We start from the raw sequence: 19,636 nt of genomic DNA, 5'->3' as shown, positions 1-19,636 counted from the left end.
GATAACATAAACAGTCAATTAACACACATTTTTTATGTTATATGTATTATATACTGTATTCTTACAATAAAATAAGCTAGAGAAAAGAAAATGTTATTAAGAAAATCATAAGGAAGAGAAAATGCATTTACAGTACAGTACTGTACTGTATTTATTGATACCATAAGTTTACGTCGTCTGTTTACAAGATGAATCGTCTCTCTGTCAGTACCGACATTAATATTGTCTTATATGATACAAAACACTGTAGATGTTATACATATTACTAACACTAGACATCAAAAATGAAAAGTTAATGTAAAAAAGGAATTCATATTTATTTACAGGTATAACGATTCATGCATTGATAACGAAGAAGCAGCAATTATGGTAGACTAGCCTATACGCTATGACACAAAAACATCTCATACATTCTTGCCGTAAAGTTATTAGATTTTCACACGAAGACACTCACACACAACAGATAAGTTTATTAACTGTACGGCATGATGATTATTTACTATTCATTAAGTGGAAGTGGATCGTCATAAAGGTCTTCATCCTCGTCGTCTTCACATTGAGTAGGCTGGGGAGGGGGCTGGTCTTGCTGTCTCAGAGATGGTAGAAGCGGAAGAGGTGGAAGGAGAGGCAGGCACACTCGGTGTAACTTCACGGAAATACGTCATAATTTCTGTCTGATTTTTTTGCTTTTTCATTTCTCTAAAAATTTTTCTATACGGTACTAATCCTTCTTCCAACGTTTGCTTTAGTTTCAGTGCCCGTATCATAGAAGGATCCATGTTGTAAAAGAAGTCAAAAGCAGTCTTGAATAATTGGAACCCTTCTGCCAGATTGTCTAATATCAATTTGTTTTCTGGCACTGCTTCTTCTATAGCTTCTTCCTCATTGTTTGGCACTGGTTTGGAAGCACTCATCTCCATCAAGTCGTCTTCTGTTAATTCCTCTGGTGTGGTGTCTATTAGCTCTTGAATTTCTCCAAGATCCATATCTTGAAACCCTTCACCCCCCCACCTTTTTTGCCATATCCACAATCTCTTTCATGAGTTCCTTGATTGGCTCTATTGTAAATCCTGTGAAGATGTCATACACAACATCTGGACACGGTTTTCTTCAGTAGGAATTTATTGTTTCGGGCTTGATGGCTTTCACAGCTTTTTCTATAACAACGATGGCATCTTCAATGGTGTAATCCTTCCAGACTTTCATGATGTTCTCTCTGTCGGGGTTCTCTTGCATAGCGTTGACAATCCTTTCCATAGCCCGTGTGTAATGAACCTTAAAGTTCCTTACGACTCCATGATCTAGAGGCTGAATTAGAGACGTGTTTGGGGGGAAAGTAGACCACTTCGATGCCTTTGGTGTCATGGGGTTCTGGGTGGCCAGGGGCATTGTCCAATATCAAAAGAACTTTAAAAGGCAGTCCCTTACTGGCAAGGTACTTCCTGACTTCTGGGACAAAGCATCGATGGAACCAATCCAGAAAAAGGGTTCTCGTTGTTCAGGCCTCCTTTTTGTTCAACCAAAAGACTGGCAGCTGGTGTTTATCTTTTCCCTTCAAGGTTCGGGGGTTAGCAGCTTTATAGATAAGGGCTGTCCTGATCATAAACCCGAGTGCATTTGCACAAAACAGTAGCGTTCACCTATCCCTTTGTGCCTTAAATCCTGGTGCTCGCTTCTTTTCCTTACTAATAAATGTCCTTTATGGCATTTTTTTACAGAATAGGGCACTTTTTTCTGCATTAAAAACCTGTTCAGGCAGATATCCTTTTTCCTCAATGATTTTCTTAATAGCATCTGGGGAACTCGGCAGAAGCTGCTTCTCCTGTTATCTTGACATTTTTTAAGCTAAACCTCTTTCTAAAATTATCAAACCATCCTTTACTGGCATTAAATTCTCCAGCTTTAGCTCCTTCACCTTCCTTTTGCTTTAAGTTGTCATATAATGACTTCGCATTTTCTTGAATCATATTAGAGTCTATAGGTATGCCTTATAACAATCTTGCACTCACATAAAAGCTGCATTTTCAATATGAAATAAAAAGGTATTTCGCAAAAAATTTCAAGGTTTTTGCGTCTGCTGGCGTAGCTGCAGCAGGCGCAAAATGGTTTCACTAATTTCCTTTTCTTTTTTTACAATGGTCCTTATGCTGGATTCCTTTTAACTTGAAATGGCGGGCAGCTGCAGACCTCAATCTATGGTACATATCAAGCAATTCAACTTTTTCTTGTAATGTCATGACTTTTCTCTGCTTCTTAGGAGCACTTCCAGCATCACTAGTGGCACTTCATATGGGTCTCATGGTGTTATTCAAGGTTTCTGGTATTGCACTAAACACGATGAAAAATACGTGAGAACCGCGTATTTTTTGAGAGATCAATTTTTACTGCAATACGCAATTTATTGGAGAGACGAACTGCTCACGCAGAGATGATTAGCGTCACACGGCGTTTTAAGTGATACTCACAACACTTGAGCTCACTGCAATAGCAACAGGAGGTGGCTACAAAATTATTACAGTAGTACAAAAAATTATGATATTAGGGTCCCCCGTAAAATGATTGCATCTACCCATATATTTATTTGTCTGTAAATTGCTTGTGTTTGCTGGTTGATTTGCCTGTTTGCTGGACAAAAAAGTCCCAGTTTCTGGGGGAAAAATTTGCTATCTATGCTTGAGACCAACTAACTCAATAAAGTGAAAAAAGCCCATTAAAGGTCTTCGCGTCATTGACGGGATTCGAATCCGGGACTTTTCCACCCAGTGTGGGGAGGATGGTGACGATACCACTGTGCTACCTGCGCAGACATTACAGTATGTACTACAGTTAATTTTATGCAGTTATGATTTAATACTGCATCTTTACTTTTGTTTTCTCTCGACTGCGAATGGTGCCATGTACGGTCTGTAAGTGTTTGTGTCCGTAAGTTTTGATAAATTTTAACTTTTTATAATAGACTAACTGTAGGCTATCTGTTTTTAAAACAGGATACAATTATTAAGTTGTTAATTCATCTCATATTATTTACTTAATATGATTTTTTATACTTTTTGCTTTTTTCTTCTCTCGAGTTTATGCATACATCGCCTCCTGTACAAACATCAAAAATTAAGCTATTATAGGCAAAGTATATATATATATATATATATATATATAGGCTATATAAGCTATGCGGTTCATCTGCGAGAGCCGACCGAGCTAGCCGGGTGGGTAAAGTGCCTGCCTGGCAACCCAAAGGTCGCGGGTTCGAATCCTGCCTCGGGCTTGGATCAAAGTACTGCAAAAAAACCTTGGAAGGTGCATTATGGCCACAGAAGCCGATGCGCCAACAACTACCAAAAAAAAAAAAAAAAAAAAAAAAAATTGTCTGAGAGTTTTTTCAAATTGTCGCAAATCTTCAAAAAATTTTCCAGTATATTGAAAAAAATCCACGTATAAGTGGACCTGCGCAGTTCAAACCTGTGTTGTTCAAGGGTCAACTGTATATATATATATATATATATATATATATTTTAATAAAATCCACTTTTTTATTTTTAATTTTAATAAATAATTAATTTTAAATAAATTTTAAATTTTATTTATATATTATATGCAGCCCAGACCTTTTAGTTACATTGCTGTTGCCACAATTATCTCAGCATTACATTATAAATAAATAAGCAATCCTTGTAATTATTAACAAGAACTAACTAAAAATGAGAATAAAGCTTATAAAGCTTGTTTTATAAGCTTCACTCTCTCTCATATTTGAGAGAGAGTGAAGAGGGAGCCATCTGATAATTGTTAAATTTTTTATATTTGAAAGACAAACAAAACAAACTTTTCCCAGTGATATTGTGTTATATCTGGGAGAGAGAGAGAGGATGATTTCATAAATTTGGAATTGAGTAAAATCTTATACTATAATAAAAACTAAATGCAACTAGGCATAATATCATAAGAGCTTGAACTTATCTATATAATATCGGTGTAGATACACCATAGATTGGCCTTTCTTCGGTGTAGATACACCAGTGAAAGGCCATCAAGCCTTGAAACGGTGCCATCTGGGTGGTGGTAGTACCCACCAAGAATAAGTAACAATAGACTTCTCTATTAGTGAAGCGTTACTTATTCGAGGTAGTGCAATACACGGTAACTCGTTGCGAAGGATGATCACAATATGAGATATAGATGAAATGATGCCTTTTACACTACTTTTATAGTTTTTGCTTTAAGAGCTATCTATGGTGGATCTACACTGATATTATATAGTAAAATCTTATATATCAAGCAGTGCTAATTGCAGTGGAAGACTTAAACCAAAAAAATAATGTGGGCTACAAAATGCTGCTGGTACCAACCAACAAAATTCTGTTAAATGTTTTCTAAAGCTAGAGTATTTACTAGAAATTAAATAACAAGATATGTACCAAAAGCACAAGCTACAGAAAGAACAAGATCATTTCTGTGTGTGCTTTTGTACATTTTCACACGTACTTTCCAAAATGTCACTTCTAATTTCAAAGCTGTGTAGTGTATGTACAATTATAATTCTCGTGTATTACCCTTTGCATATGTATTTTATATCAAAGATTGTTCATTCTCCAACTTCTAACTGTTCAATTTTAATGTTAAATGTGCATTTCGGTAAAATAACCAACCTAGTTTACTTAAAATATACACTGATTGGCTTTCAAACAAAGGTTATTTATTTTCATAATTATTTAATTTGTATAGAATTGATGGTTTTGTATGTTTGTTTTGTTTTTAGAGAAAAATGAAGAAATCTCATCATAAGCATAGTCTTCCTGAATCAGTATCTGCTTATTATGAAGCGTAAGTTTTTTTTTTTTTCCCCTTCTATATCTCATTGTCAAAACCCTTTATATTCAGGGGGGGGGCGCCTCCGTAGCCAAGTGGGAAGGAGCAGCGGTGCGTTAGCACACGCTTCTTGATTAGACCGGGGTTCGAGCCCGTCACCACCAAATATGGAGGATGCGGAAAGGTCAGGGAATGACCACCGCATATCCCGGAGCAATATGGCCTTAGTTGCTAATCCTCCTAAAAACCAAATAACATAACAACATATTCAGGGGGCAAAATTTTATTACTGATTCTTGACTTCTTACATGTACAGCTTGGGCTGCAAGAGATGCTGCCAGTTTCCAAATCGCAGTCAAAACTTTGATGTATCTCATATCTGGAATGGTTTCCCAAAAGCCTCACTAAAAAGCTTTAATTCTGTACAAAAAAAAAAAAAAAAAAAAAAAAAAACACAACCGCTCCTTAGTGTGGACCTTTGTTAGGCAGTCAGCCATCCATCTTCTTTTGGTGAACTTCAAACTAACTGTTTTATACTTTATTGCCCTTCTGCATGGTAATCAAAAAGCACAGGGACATTTTAATTTCCTTGTCTACCTAACACTACACTAATGAAATTACTATTAATTACTACTAATTAGTAGAAATAAAAATTGTAAAATTTATTTTTACAATAAATTTTAAAATGGGTAAGTTGGAAGGATGTTTCCAACTTACCCATTTACAAACAGGTACTAGCGAGTACCAGCTTAAAAGATCAAGGAGGCAAGTAAACTGAGATGGTCACTAAAGGTAAAAAATCATGTAGACATTTCTATCAAGAATGGGACAGCTTTCTATACTGCTATGCTGAAATTTGCACAAAACAGTACTTTTTCAGTCATCCTATACTTTGTCCCATATAGGAACACTGTAAATTTTTAATTGCCAAGTACTTTGTTCTCTGGAACAGTCTTCCTCCTAATGGAATTCAGGGATGCTTAAATATGCATCCCTGAATATTACAGTCCTCGGAAAGTATAATTTATTGTTAATAAGTTCTTTCTCTATTCTTCCTCTACCCAGCATTATACTAAGAATATGGTTCATTATTCTTTGATATGTCACATTACCATTAAAAAAAAAAGTTGATCTTAAAGTAAAATTTCTGTTACTTTTTTTTTCCTGAGCCAAAAGAGAGAAAAAAAAAAGTAAAAATAATAATGTTTTTTGCAAATTAATTTTTTATATAGTTTTTTTGAATATGATAATTACATCACAATCTTTTGCTAAGGGTGACTTGTGAAATTGATGGTATATTCAGGTTTTGTGTGGGTTGGTTGCATATTACATGTATTATTTATTGGTATGGATCCACAACATTATATGCATCACAGTATAAAGAACAGCATCCTAAAATAGAAATGGATTATCCCAAATTTCATGCAATAACTAAAGTAACTCTTACTTTACAATGATATTTTGACTTTTGCTACACCATAGAACAAGAGTGGAAAACTGAAACTGAGGTTTTGGTTGGCACTAGTAAATAGTGCTCATTTTTGTAACTAACTTTCTTTTATTTTATTTTTTATTTTTTTGGCTAGTGCAGCAAAAGTGTGACTTCTTTGCACTGTGTGGCTAATACACTGGTGTGCAAAACTTAAGGACCAACACTGTTTCTAAAGGTTACAACCACAAAATCTTTACTTAAGGTACTCTTTATTGATGAGACTAGATTCAGTCTCAGCAGCGATTCTGGATGTCAGCTAATCTGGCAAGAGGTTGGCACACGGTATCACCCCCGCAAACATCACTGAAAGGGATCGATATTGGCGGTCGAGGTGTTCTCGTCTGGGGAGGTGTTATCTTGGATGGATGTACACAACTCCAGGTACTGAAAGGCGGTACTGTAACCAGTGCACGCTACTGTACTGAGGTAATCCTTCCGCATGTGCGTCTGTTCTGAAGTGCCATTGGCCCCGAGTTTGTGTTTATGGATGATAACGCCACGCCCCATCACACTGCAGCTGTTGATATGCTTTTGCAAAGTGAGGACATTGTTCATATGGATCGATCTAAATCCCATCGAACACATATGGGATGCTCTGGGGGAGACGCCTAGCAGCACGTCCACACCCACCAGAAAATGTTCACCAGCTGAAGATGCCGCTGGCAGAGGAATGACGATGTTACCACAAGAACCTATCAACAACATTGTTCTAAATATGGATGGGCGGTGCAAAGCCTGCATCAACATTAGAGGTGGCCATATCTCCTACTGAGGACCACCTCTTCCCTTTGTTCCATCTTTGGTAGTGATGCATCTGTATCATGGCAGCCAGTGCTCTGTTGCCATTTTTGAATAAAGTCCCTCTGTACTTTTGTTTCCGTTGTTGTGTCGGTGTTGTTTCCTTCATCATTTCTGTACCTCACGAGGTTCCTTTGGTATGCTTTTCCCATATCCAGGCCACTTGAGAAGCTACAGGTGAAAACCTCACTGGTCCTTAAATTTTGCACACCAGTATACTAAAATTGTTAGTAACCGGCTGAATACAAAATAAACTCTACAAAAAAATGTAAAACACTAATTGGATGGTACTGAATCATAATGCATTGCTTCTAACCAATTAATATTATGTCCTTATTTTCATGAAATACGAGACCTATATATTTAAACTATTTAAAAATATATCATAACTGAAAAAAATGTCTCGTCTTGTACAAGTTCATCTTGGTATAATTAAATGTAAGCACCACAGTAAAACAGAAACATTATTAGTTTGTAATATTATACATATTAAGTATAACTTCCTTTGATTACATGCATATAGTATTTTTCATTATAAAATAGAGACAATGAATTATATACAGTGTTTAAAAATTGCATGGAGCAAATGTAGGAGCATATATTTTACAACTAAAAAAAGTTCTTATAAACATATCTCAAAAGTCTTTATTTGTGAGATATTATTGTTCATAGTACATCATTTGTTAAAGTGATATTATTGGAGACACTATGAATCTGTTTACTTTTGTTGAGTTAATTGATATGATTTTAAATTATGGTAAGGTTCATAAGAATTCCATAGCTGTTGTTTGCAGATGTGCCAAAAAATTTCCAATTTAATGGGTACTGATGGTTAACCATTTGCTGCTGTGGAGAAGCAACTTAGTGAAATTGGTACGTTGAAACCATTATGAGTAAATGCCAAGATTTCAACTAACTGCAAATATTGAAGAGCAAATACTTCATGTTGTTTGAAGTTTCTCCCACCACATCTATCAGAATGTTGTCAGGTATGGAGAACATTACATGAACAGCAATTTCTATCCATTTCACAACATGTACAAGCATAGTTGCAGCAAGATATGAATAAACACAAACTTTTATCAATGGTTCACATTGTGATGTGCATCTTATCCTCAGTTTCTCAGCCATGTTATGGTTATAGATGAATCATGTTTTACAAGAAATGAAATTATCAGTTCTCAAGTCATTATACCATGGCTGAAAAAGACCAACATGCAGTTGTCAATTGTCAATGTACCTTTTCATTTAATTTTGGAGGGTGTTCCTCAAGACAATCGTATTGGTCCTTATTTTATTTTATTTTATATTTATCAGTATGGCTTTCAGGAATGGTCTATCTACATTTTTTTTGGAACAATTTGTAGTAACTTTCAGAAGACATACCCTTGAAAATCAGTAGAGGATGTGGTTTCAGGAATGGTCTATCTACATTTTTTTTGGAACAATTTGTAGTAACTTTCAGAAGACATACCCTTGAAAATCAGTAGAGGATGTGGTTTATGCACAATGGTGAACCAGCCCTCTTTTCCAATGATGTTTCTGACTTTGTAAATATAGAGTACAATAATTGATGGGTTGGTCAAAACTGCCCTGTACAGTGGCCACAACAATTGCCCAACCTCACACTCTTAGATTTCTTTATGTGGGGTTACGTGAAATCCGTGCTTTATTCTGTACATATTACCATTACATCCATTTATCGGTTAGACAAACTGATAAATTGCATTTTGGAAGTTTTTGAAACTGTTAAGAATAATACCAGAGCCCTGGAGTGATAAGAAATGCCAGTGAATTATGATTTTGTTGCATTGAACATAACAAAAGTAACTTCGAACAGTTGCTTTAGATGTTAGCATTATTAGCATTAGCATTAGTAGAGGCATATGATGCAAGAAAGCAAGCTTATGCAGCATCAGCCAAAAAAAAAAAAAAAAACCCTTCCACTTCACTCCCGTTCGTTCGAAATACCTGTCCAGCCGAGCCTTAAATTTATTTACGCTATCAACTTCCACAACAAGGGATGGAAGTCTGTTCCACCAACCAACTACCCGCTGGCTAAAGGCAAATTTCCGCAATTTGAATTTATGCCCTCTCAGGTGGTTATTCTGAGCAAGAGGCAATATCCCATCAGCATTGAGCATGCTCAAACCATTCAAGGCTTTGTACACCTCTATCAGATCACCTCGCCGGTGCCTAGTCTCCAGACACTGTAATTTGCAAAACTTAAGCCTTTCTTCGTAAGAGCAACCCTTCGTTCCGTTCACTAACCTTGTTGCCCTTCTCTGTACTCGTTCCAGCAGCTCTATATCCTTCTTGAAATGAGGTCTCCAGATCTGTATACAGTACTCAAGGTGCGGCCTGACCATTGCCTTATACAAGGGAATAATCACCTCCCTATCCCTGCTAGAAAAATTCCTGTATATCATTGATAAGACACCATGAGCTACTCTTGCAGCCCATCTGCACTGCTCAGAGAACTTCATATCTGCCTGCACTATTACCCCCAGATCCTTTTCATTCTCTACCACTGTCAGTGTAGTACCACAGAGTTGATACTTTGCTCTGGGGTTGCTGTTTCCCCTATGTAGTACTTTACATTTGTCAATGTTAAACTTCATTTTCCACCTCTCAGCCCATCCGCTCAACCTTTCCAGGTCCTGTTGCAGCACCATAGCGTCAGTAGCATCCTTAACAACCCTGCCAACCTTTGTATCGTCTGCAAACTTCGACATTAAGCTTGATATACCATCATCAATATTATTTATAAATACAGAAAACAACAATGGACCCAACACTGAACCATGAGGGACTCCACTAATAACATTAGTCCACGATGAGCAGTGTCCATTAATTACCACTCTCTGTCTTCAGCCACACAATCATCCCTTTATCCATAGCAACAATTTGCCATCAATGCCACACTGCTCCAATTTGTGCAGCAGTCTTCCATGTGCAACAGTATCAAAAGCCTTTCTAAGATCCAAATATATAATATCAAAGTTATTCCCTGCATCCAATTCTTTTGTGACTATATCATAGTATCCAATCAAATTGGTCAGGCAAGACCTTCCCTTAACAAAACCATGCTGTATCTGAGCTATAACTGAATTCTTGTCAAGATTATCCTGCAGTGCATCTTTAACCAGTGCTTCCATTAATTTTCCTGGAACAGAAGTTAAACTCACAGGTCTATAATTACTTGTGTCAGCCTTTGATCCTCCTTTGTGAATTGGGGTTACATTTGCACATCTCCAGTCTGTGGGTACCTCCCCTGAGTCCAAGGAAGCTCTCATAATTATGGCTAACGGATTGCTTACTTCCTTTGCTGCCTCCTTTAATATAACTGGAGAGATCCTATCCACCCCAGGTGCCTTTCTTGTATTTATCTTCAACAATTTCTCCTCCACTTTACTCTCAATTATTATAAGATCCTCTAGCTCACTGCCAGTGTTTACTTCATCTATGGCATTCCCCTTCCTGAATAACTCCTCATGTGTGAATGTAGATGCAAAATATTGATTTAGTTTGTTAGCTACCTGAGCAGGATCATGAACAGTTGAACCATTGATATCAAGTGGACCAATCTGATTTATCCTCTTCCTTCTAGAGTTAACTCCTTGTTATGTAAAGTTAAGTAAAGAACTCCTTGCTGTTTTTTTTTTTTTTTGCATCCCTTGCCAAAGATTTCTCATAATCTGCCTTCGCCTGCCTAACCTCCTTTGTAACTTGGTTACAGATCAACTTATATCTATCATAGGCCTCTGTGTCATATCATCGTTAATTTATATGTATCCCATGCATTTTTCTTCTCTTCCATTTGTCTCATTAGTTCATCTGACATCCATTTAGGCCTGAACCTTGAACAATATTTCTTAGTTGGTATGTAAAGCCTAGTAGCTTCCAAGATAAGTTCTTTGAATGCTTCCCATTTTGAGTTTGCTGTTGGTAACATCATCAGTTGGTCCCACTTTATAGAATTTAAATACTGTCTCAGACCATCGCAGTCACCTTTATGAAAGCAATAACACTTCCCTTTACCCCTGGTGGTAGTTACCTCCTTGAGTAAATCCCACTTCAGCACACTGTGATCACTGCCACCTAGTGGTTCCTGTATCTGCAGTTTCTTAATGCATGAAGAATCACTACTGATAATCAAATCAAGAGTATTGCTCTCTCTAGTTGCCTCCCGAACATTCTGATTTAGAAAACAATCATCCAATAAATCCACAAAAGCCTTGCTAGTGTGTGAGTGACGAACCCACAAATTCCAGTCAATATCTGGGAAATTAAAATCCCCCATTATAAGACTCTCTGATTTACTGGCCCACTCTATTTCCCTGTACAGTTTCTTATTATACTCATCAGAGTCATTAGGCCTATAGCACACTCCTACTCTCAATTTTGATCTTCCAATGCTTATGTCACACCAAACTGACTCGACACTGCACTGCCCAGTGATGTCGACTGGCTTCACTGCCTTGGATTTTATGTGTTCTTAACTAATAGCATAACCCCTCCTCCCTTCCTATCTTGTCTATCCTTTCTGTAGACGTTGTACTCCCCAAATTCCAGTTCTGCATTACTTATATCTCTGTGACACCACGTCTCTGATATCCCAACAATATCCGCCTTTGATGCTTTGAGCAATACCTCAAATTCATCAAATTTATTTACCAAACTCCTAGCATTGGTGTACACGCAAGTATACATGCACCTGTTCTTTTTCTTAGCTACCCTAACACAACCCATGTGTTTACTTGTACCCCAATGACTCCCAGCAGTCTGAAATATCCTGCATCTTATTTTCCAAGCTGCTGCTCATTCCAATAGAAGCAGTGCAAGAATCACTTTCACCTCTGCCAGTAGCTACTGTTAATCTATTAGTCCTTGTATCCCCCTTATCTAGCAGTTTTCCGACCCACCTAACACTGCCTCGATAGCATCAGCAAACATTCTTGCACCCTTTCTATTTAAGTGTATCCCATCCCCGTAGAAGCAGTCTCTCCTGTTAACAAGTACAGACCAGGCTGAAAAAAATTCTACCCCTTGAGCCTTGCACAATCTTTCCAGGGCTGAATTGATCGACAGGGCTCTCATCATATACTCCCTCCTATCGTTTTCCTTTTAGAAATTTATTTTAGTTTCTTTTTATGTTTTTTAATTTATGAATATTGTTTAATATTGCAAAAATAAAGGCTTTTGAGACATATATTTATAGGAACTTTTTTATTTTTTAGCTGTAGAATATGTTCCTTCATTTTGTCTATGCAGTTTTGAAACATCCTATGTATATATGGTATATTGATATAATCTCAAAGCAAAAGTAGTTGAATGCTAATAAATAATATTTCCCATAACCTTTTTGTGAGTGGGTTTCTGCATCATATGCACATGCCCTTGAATGAATTTTTTTGTGGAATTTGAAAGTTTGTAAAAATCAAAAGATTAGAAAGATTAAAAAATAAAATTTTTCATTACTTATTTTTTTATTTGCAGTAATATCATTGATATTTATATATGTATTATTTGATTCAGTTTCATCAATTTCTGGGTCTAAATTCCAGAGAATTTCTTCAGTTTCAGCTTATGTATGCCCATATCATTTTAAATCTTGTTGAAAAAGTACATCCTCCTATGCCATTTTCAAACCTACTACAAATGTAAAAATAGTCACTATTAGTTGCAGATACAGTTGATAGATTGCTGCAGGGCTCTCTAGAGTTCCAAGATAATTTGTGCATATACAGATGTAATAATTTGTTGATACCATGTATAAAGAAAATTCAAATTGTATATATTTTTAACTTTGTCATTTTCAATAGTTAAAATCTTAAAAATAATTTCACAGATTACTTGTCCTGGTTTCATAGGCATGATGGGTGATCTTGAACTTGCTTTTTCTGGAGGTAGACTGCATGCCTCTGAGATATTTAGTGTCTGGGCTGGCTGTGGTCTTCAGCTGATGTGTATAGATATTGGCATGCACACTGAGAGATTGAATCTGTTCACTTCCAAAAAAAAAAAAAAATGCACAGCCCATTGTTAACTCTTGTGCAGATTTGTTTGCTACAATAAAACTATTACAGAAACCTCATTTCCCCTTCTGACTGTTCCATTTCTTTTTAAAGCTGGTTACCAATTTTATTTATTGGTTTGAGGATTGTATCTACATTATATCTCTAGTCTGTGTCCTTTGTATAAGAGGTAGTGATATTTATGATTTATAATATGGAATAAGGATTACTTGGCTCACTCTGAATAGTGCTTTTGCTATGCACAGAAAAGAAAACGTACTGAGGACAACAACCAGCCATCACCATCGCCAGCATATAGTGAAAAATGAAAATTAAACTTATGGAGTGAGAGATGGGCAGAATGTTCAGTACACACACACACACACACACACACACACACACACACACACACACACACACACACACACACACACACACACCTTGAAATACAATCTATATAGTCTAGTCCATATTTTCTGCAAGGCAGTTCTGACATATTTTTACTGATTGGAGTTAACAGCAGACATTCAAATAACACCACTGGCATATTGATAACTGAGACTTGCATAGTGCCAAAAATGTGATCATTGGACAGGGAAAATGTGATGAGTTGTTTCCTTTTGTGCTTTACTGGTGGCAAAAGTTGCTTGTGGTGAAAACAACATGAGGCAGTGTACCTGACATGCATAGTTCACAAAGTGCAGGCTGGTAGTAGTGATGATATTATATTCTAAGAAATGTTTCGTTTGGAGTGTTTATGGATCCTCTGTTATAAGTGCAATGTCTGGGAGCTATAGACCATATGAACTTTTAGTGGATCAGATACATCCATCAAATGTTTTTGTTTCCCAATTGCTTGTAATCTTTAAACTCGCCCTCCTCCCTTGGCTTGCCATTACCTATGTCTCAGCTCCATTAAGCATCTCTAGGATGTTGTTGTTGTTATTTTGGTTTTTAGGAGCATTAGCAACTAAGGCCATATTGCTCCGAGATATGCAGTGGTCATTCCCTGACCTTTCCGCTTCCTCCGTATTCGGTGGTGAAGGGCTCGAACCCCAGTCTAATCAAGAAGCGTGTGCTCTAGGATGAGATTGGAACATATTATACAGGGTGTTTCAAAAATGATGGTCAATAATTTAAAGGTGAAAAGTACAAACTAAAATAAGCAAAAAAGTACCAGTGAACATCGGGCCGCAAATGAACCGTTTTCGAGATAATGCACATTTTCTGTTAAGATCCGCCACTGACTGTGGGAGCACTAGTTTAGCAAAAAGCTGTGAATCCTTTGCTAAGGGTGGTTTTATTAAACATAAGATAATGAATTTTTAATTTTTGGTTTCAACACTACAGGATTTTATAGATGTTACAGGATGTTCTTTCTAACACCCTTTCCTCAACATCAGGTGTTATGCTGCTGGGCCTACCTGCTCGTACTCCATGTGTGAAGCGCCCATGTTCCCTAAGGCGTTGATGTACCCCGATGAATGTGCGCCTGTTGGGCATTCGGCGGGGAAATTCTTCTTGGTATAAACGTGCAGCCTCAAGTGCACTGCCTTTGGCTTTACCATACATGAAGTGCATGTCTGCATACTTCTTTCCATGTTGACTATCCTTTGACTAGTATGCCTGCTATGTCTCAGAGCATTGAGAGAGAGAGAGAGGAAACAGAGAGAATGAGCATAACCTAACCTAAACAAACAAATCAGTGGTGGATCCCAACTCTGTACAGTTCACCTTGTCGGTGGTGGATCCCAACTTGAAATGTGCAATATCTCGAAAACGATTCACTTAAGGACCCATGTTTACTAGGCTTTTTTTGCATATTGTAGTCTGTACAGTTCACCTTTAAATTATTGACCATCACTTTTGAAACACCCTGTATAGTATATGGATCTTCCATTGGCCACTGTGGTGCAAATGTATGATGTTCTGTAGGCATTGAAATAGGCCATATCTCTTGATGTGTTTAGTGATCTTGTGACATCCATGCCACATCATATTATGGATGGTTAAAAAAACTGACTGCAAGATCTCACACCAGAAATGACTGGTCTGAGAAATAGGGATATAATTAATAAAATTTATCTTGAGTTTTTAAACAGTGAAAATGACATGGTTAAAAGGCAAACTAATGAAGTAGTTTTCATTAATAAATTTAGGTAATAAAGATACATTTGTTTAGTGATAATCAAGTATTTAGTGATAGCAGATAATTATTAAATATTAATAATCGTTAGACAAATTTAAAAAGGTTTTATTTTTGTTATTGTGTGGTGACTCAAATGCAGTGCATTTGAGTCACCACAAACTATAATCTCAAATGCAGTGCATTTGAGATTATAGTTTGACTTAATTTGCTAATATTCTTATCCCATTCTTAATCAGTGGGGATAAGACTTCATGTCTATATATAATTTATAGGTTATCATTGATTTATAATGAAAAATTTTTGTGATATGTACGATCAAGGGTCTAGCAAAAGACCCAATGCATTGTGTTTAATTATATCAAGATGAATATCATTCTTCGTAAAGACCAACAATCGTCAAAAGGTTGAATTAAGGTTCTATGATTTCACTTTATAATATTTCAGCTATCTAAAGGCAGTTGCTAATGGAGAAAGTGCCGGATATCTTATTAGGCTAGCAGATCAGGTTGGTATAAATTTTTTATACAAATAAAACAGATAATCAGATTTGATGTGAAATAAATGAAAAAAAAAGTTTTCATTGTAACTTATTTAATTATCTTTTTTTATTTTCTATTCACTGTTTATTTTTCAGTGGATTGCTACAAGGACGTACTCTCACTTTTCCTTACTGTTCACTACACATATTGGCCATTTCTACAAAACCATTCAAATGTATACTCCTGTGCAGATAAACTTAAAAGGTTCTTCCAAGTCCCTGCTCTTCTTTGTGAAAACATCTAGCATAATAAAATAAAATTATATTTTTCATATATTTTTATATGCTTAAACTTGAAAATTGAATTCTCGATTAGGACAACTAACAGGGTTACTGAAACCTGGAGTCACCTAGAAATAGGAGATGAGTTTTTCTGTAGCATGTACAATATATTTAAAAAGGATAAACAGGGTAGAAAGGGTCATATCTGCCAAAAGCACCTTGTGCACAGAAAAGGCATTCCAAGGCTTGTAACTTGACATGCCTGTATTGGATCTGCATGGCATTGAGATACTAGAAAACAAGGGAGAAATGAGAGTAGAGTATTGTAAAGAGTAAGATAAGAGTTTCCGTTTACAGATGGTGGGTGCAAGCAAGTGTGAGAGCCTTTTATTGGAGATTTGCCTTTTATTGATTGCATTCAAACAAATCGGAATGCAACTCACCATTGCAGACAAAATTTTAAAATGAACAAGATTTTCTCAACCTGTGGCCCGTAATATCCCTTGGGGATCTATAGAAATACTTCAGGGGGTCCACAAATAATGTCAAAAATTTGTTATCAATATTTAAAAATCGAAAAATGTTAGAGCATAGAAAGAATGCTGTTAAGCATGAGAGTCCATGAAAACATTTTCAAGCTAAAAGAGGTGGATCCTTATGTCAATAAAGTTTGAGAACTACACAATCATTATCTATATTAGCATATAATTGAAATTACCAGGGGTAAGGATACTCTGGCCTGACCATCATCCATGATCCAGATAGTATCAGAGGCAGTCATTGTGCAGATACTGCCATGAATTTACTTGACTATAACAGGCACCAGTACTTAAATGATATGAGTGAGCAATATAACCCCAGCAGCTTTTGCACTATTAAACTCCTAAATAACAACAGTAATATCAGAGGAGTGATAGTACAGGAACCCTTAGCAGCAGTGTGATTGTGGAGTACTAAGGCAAATTTTATAAGCATTTATGTATATGTACATTTTTCATGGACAAGCTTACTGCAGTAACTTTTTATGTATATGTTTTCTAGTTTGTTTCAGTAGTCCCTGTTGTTAAAGGTAATCTGTTGTAAGGGCAGGAGGTTTCAGTTGCAGAGAAAAGGAGCTGTGACAATCTAAGATGTTACTTCTTTCAAATGGAAAGACAATATGAGGAGAATAAGCATGAGGAAATTATGGAATAACTTTAAAACCACTATCACAGAAGCCATGTATGCTTATATACCAATAAGAAAATATAGCATGAGGAGGATGTTGAGGTGGATAAATAAAGAACAGGTAGATGAATGACAAAGAATCTACTTTAATATAGCAAAAAAAAAAAAAGGTATGGGATAGTTATAAAACAATGAAAAAGGTCTGAATTAAACAGGGTGTCTCAAAAATATTGGTACAAACGTTTAGTGGAGGTAGATAACATCTAAAGGAATGTGAATTGCATAGGAACCCATAACCGGAAACGTCACCGTAAGTTCGGTAGATAGAGCGGTAGTCGCCACACGAAGAGCATGCATCGATATACAAACTGTGAGCTGGCAGACATGCACCTAGTGTATGGATTAGCAGAGGGCAATGGATGGGTTGCTCAACGAATTTATGGAGAACGCTTCCCAGACAGACATGTACCAGACCACCGTTTTTTTGCGCGTGGGCATCAAAATTTGTGCGATTATGGGTCGTTTAGAGGTAACAGGAGTAGTGTGGGCAAACCACGTTCGACACGAACTCCCGCCATGGAAGAAAGTGTGTTGAATGCTGTCCAGAATAATCCTACTACCAGCACACGTACCATTGCCTCTGCCTTAGGAGTGTCTCGTTGCAGTGTACAGCGTGTCTGGCATGACGATTCCTTACACCCCTTTCATCTCCAAAGGGTTCAGTTACTGTTCCCCCAAGATCATCCTGCACGTGTGGCTTTTGCGCAGTGGTTTCTCCAAGAAAGTGTTCAAGACTTGAATTTTCAAGCCTATGTTTTGTTCACGGATGAGGCTTATTTCACTCAGGAAGGCTTATTCAGTCAGCACAATGCTCATGTGTGGGCTCACGATAACCCACATGGTGAGTGCCCCCATGCGACATAACATCGCTTCGCAATAAATATGTGGGCAGGTATGGCCGATGACTGCTTAGTCGGCCCATACCTGTTACCATCCCGCATGAACTCCGCTAAATATCAGATCTTTCTTGAACAAGTTCTACCAGGGTTACTTGACGATGTTCCAGCATATGTGAGACGCAACATTTGGTTTCAACATGACGGGGGCGCCTGCCCATTATGGAAGGTGTGTTTGTGACCATTTGAACAGGCATTTTGGGCGTCGATGGATTGGCCATGGTGGACCCGTTGCCTGGCCCCCATGCTCACCTTGATTTCAATCTATCATGTATGAATCGCCTGTGGAGATGGAAATGGATCTCGTGGCGAGACTCGTCTGCGCTGCTGCTACTGTCAAAGAAACTCCAGGTATGTTTGACCATTTCTCCAGTCCATGCTGCGTCGGTGTCACGCATGCATCGTGTCTCATGGTGGAACCTTCGAGCATCTATTGTAACATCATGAATTGCATGCATCTCATACTCCATTGTTAATATTATGTCAAATAAATGTTTCCCACTAATTATGTCTTGTGTCATTTCTGCTTCTTGTGCCTCTGCTACTACTTTCCCGTGACGTTTCCGGTTATGGGTTCCTGTGCGATTCACATTCCTTTAGATGTTACCTACCTCCCCTAAACGTTTGTACCAATATTTTTGAGACTCCCTGTATAATAGTTATAAGTTGATTTGCAATAATACCACAGAAATAGTTAAGCTGTCAAAGCGTGAGTATTAGAAATCACTGGCTAAGAAGAGGAGTTTTACCTGTATGTAAATGCAAAGAATAAAGGACAATTTTTAGTTGCACCCCTTACATACACTCCCACCTAAAAATTTGGAATCAAGGCATATGATAGAAGTTTTCATTAAATTTTTTGAAATTAGCTATGACAATGTAAGGTTTAATATTAAAAAAAAATGCATTACAAAGTATTTTAAGATTTTTTATTAAACATTGAAAAATTTACAGCAAAAAATATTGAAATGATTAATATTAACAACCATATTGATATATTCATCAAAATATCCTCCATGAGATTTTATCACTACCTTATGCAGACATGGCATTCTGGAAATTAATTTTGTAATAGTATCTTGACTAATGTTATTACAAGCAATCTACAAGGTTTCTCATAAATTTTGTGAAAATGGGCAGAATTTTTAGTCAGCGAGTTATAAATTATTGGTATAAGTTATCTACATGGGTGGTTGAGGCTAACAACAGTTTGGGGAAATTCAAAGGTCTGCTGGATAGTTACCTATGAGTGGAGGGAAATGTAGATTGTTTATTTCCTTTTCTTTTATTATTTATTAATTATTTATTTTATATACTATTTTACTTTTCTTTTTTTGGCTGGTGTAGCATAAGCCTTAGGCTTCCTTACACCATATAGCCATTACTAATACTTGACGGCCTAGATGAACCCATAAGAGCTCTATTGAGTTTAAGTCGGGCGATTGGGGTGACCAAACTGTAATTTGCAATACCCCTCCAATTGCTAAGTTT

At 36.9% G+C, this 19,636-nt stretch overlaps 1 protein-coding gene across 1 annotated transcript in view; it reads left to right on the top strand.

The window, feature by feature from the left end:
* Window positions 1–19,636, top strand: part of LOC150085015 (CDAN1-interacting nuclease 1-like) — a 113,931-nt gene that overhangs the window by 31,642 nt on the left and 62,653 nt on the right. The window contains exons 3-4 of the mRNA XM_090376436.1: window positions 4,757–4,821; window positions 15,707–15,767. Of these exons, the coding sequence (XP_090232562.1) occupies window positions 4,757–4,821; window positions 15,707–15,767 (126 nt within the window). The remainder of the gene's footprint in view (window positions 1–4,756; window positions 4,822–15,706; window positions 15,768–19,636) is intronic.

This window comes from Mastigoproctus giganteus, chromosome 6 (assembly GCF_048544385.1).
Source record: "Mastigoproctus giganteus isolate SK-2022 chromosome 6, ASM4854438v1, whole genome shotgun sequence".
Classification (NCBI taxonomy): domain Eukaryota; kingdom Metazoa; phylum Arthropoda; class Arachnida; order Uropygi; family Thelyphonidae; genus Mastigoproctus; species Mastigoproctus giganteus.
This window is presented reverse-complemented; position numbering and strand designations above follow the sequence as displayed.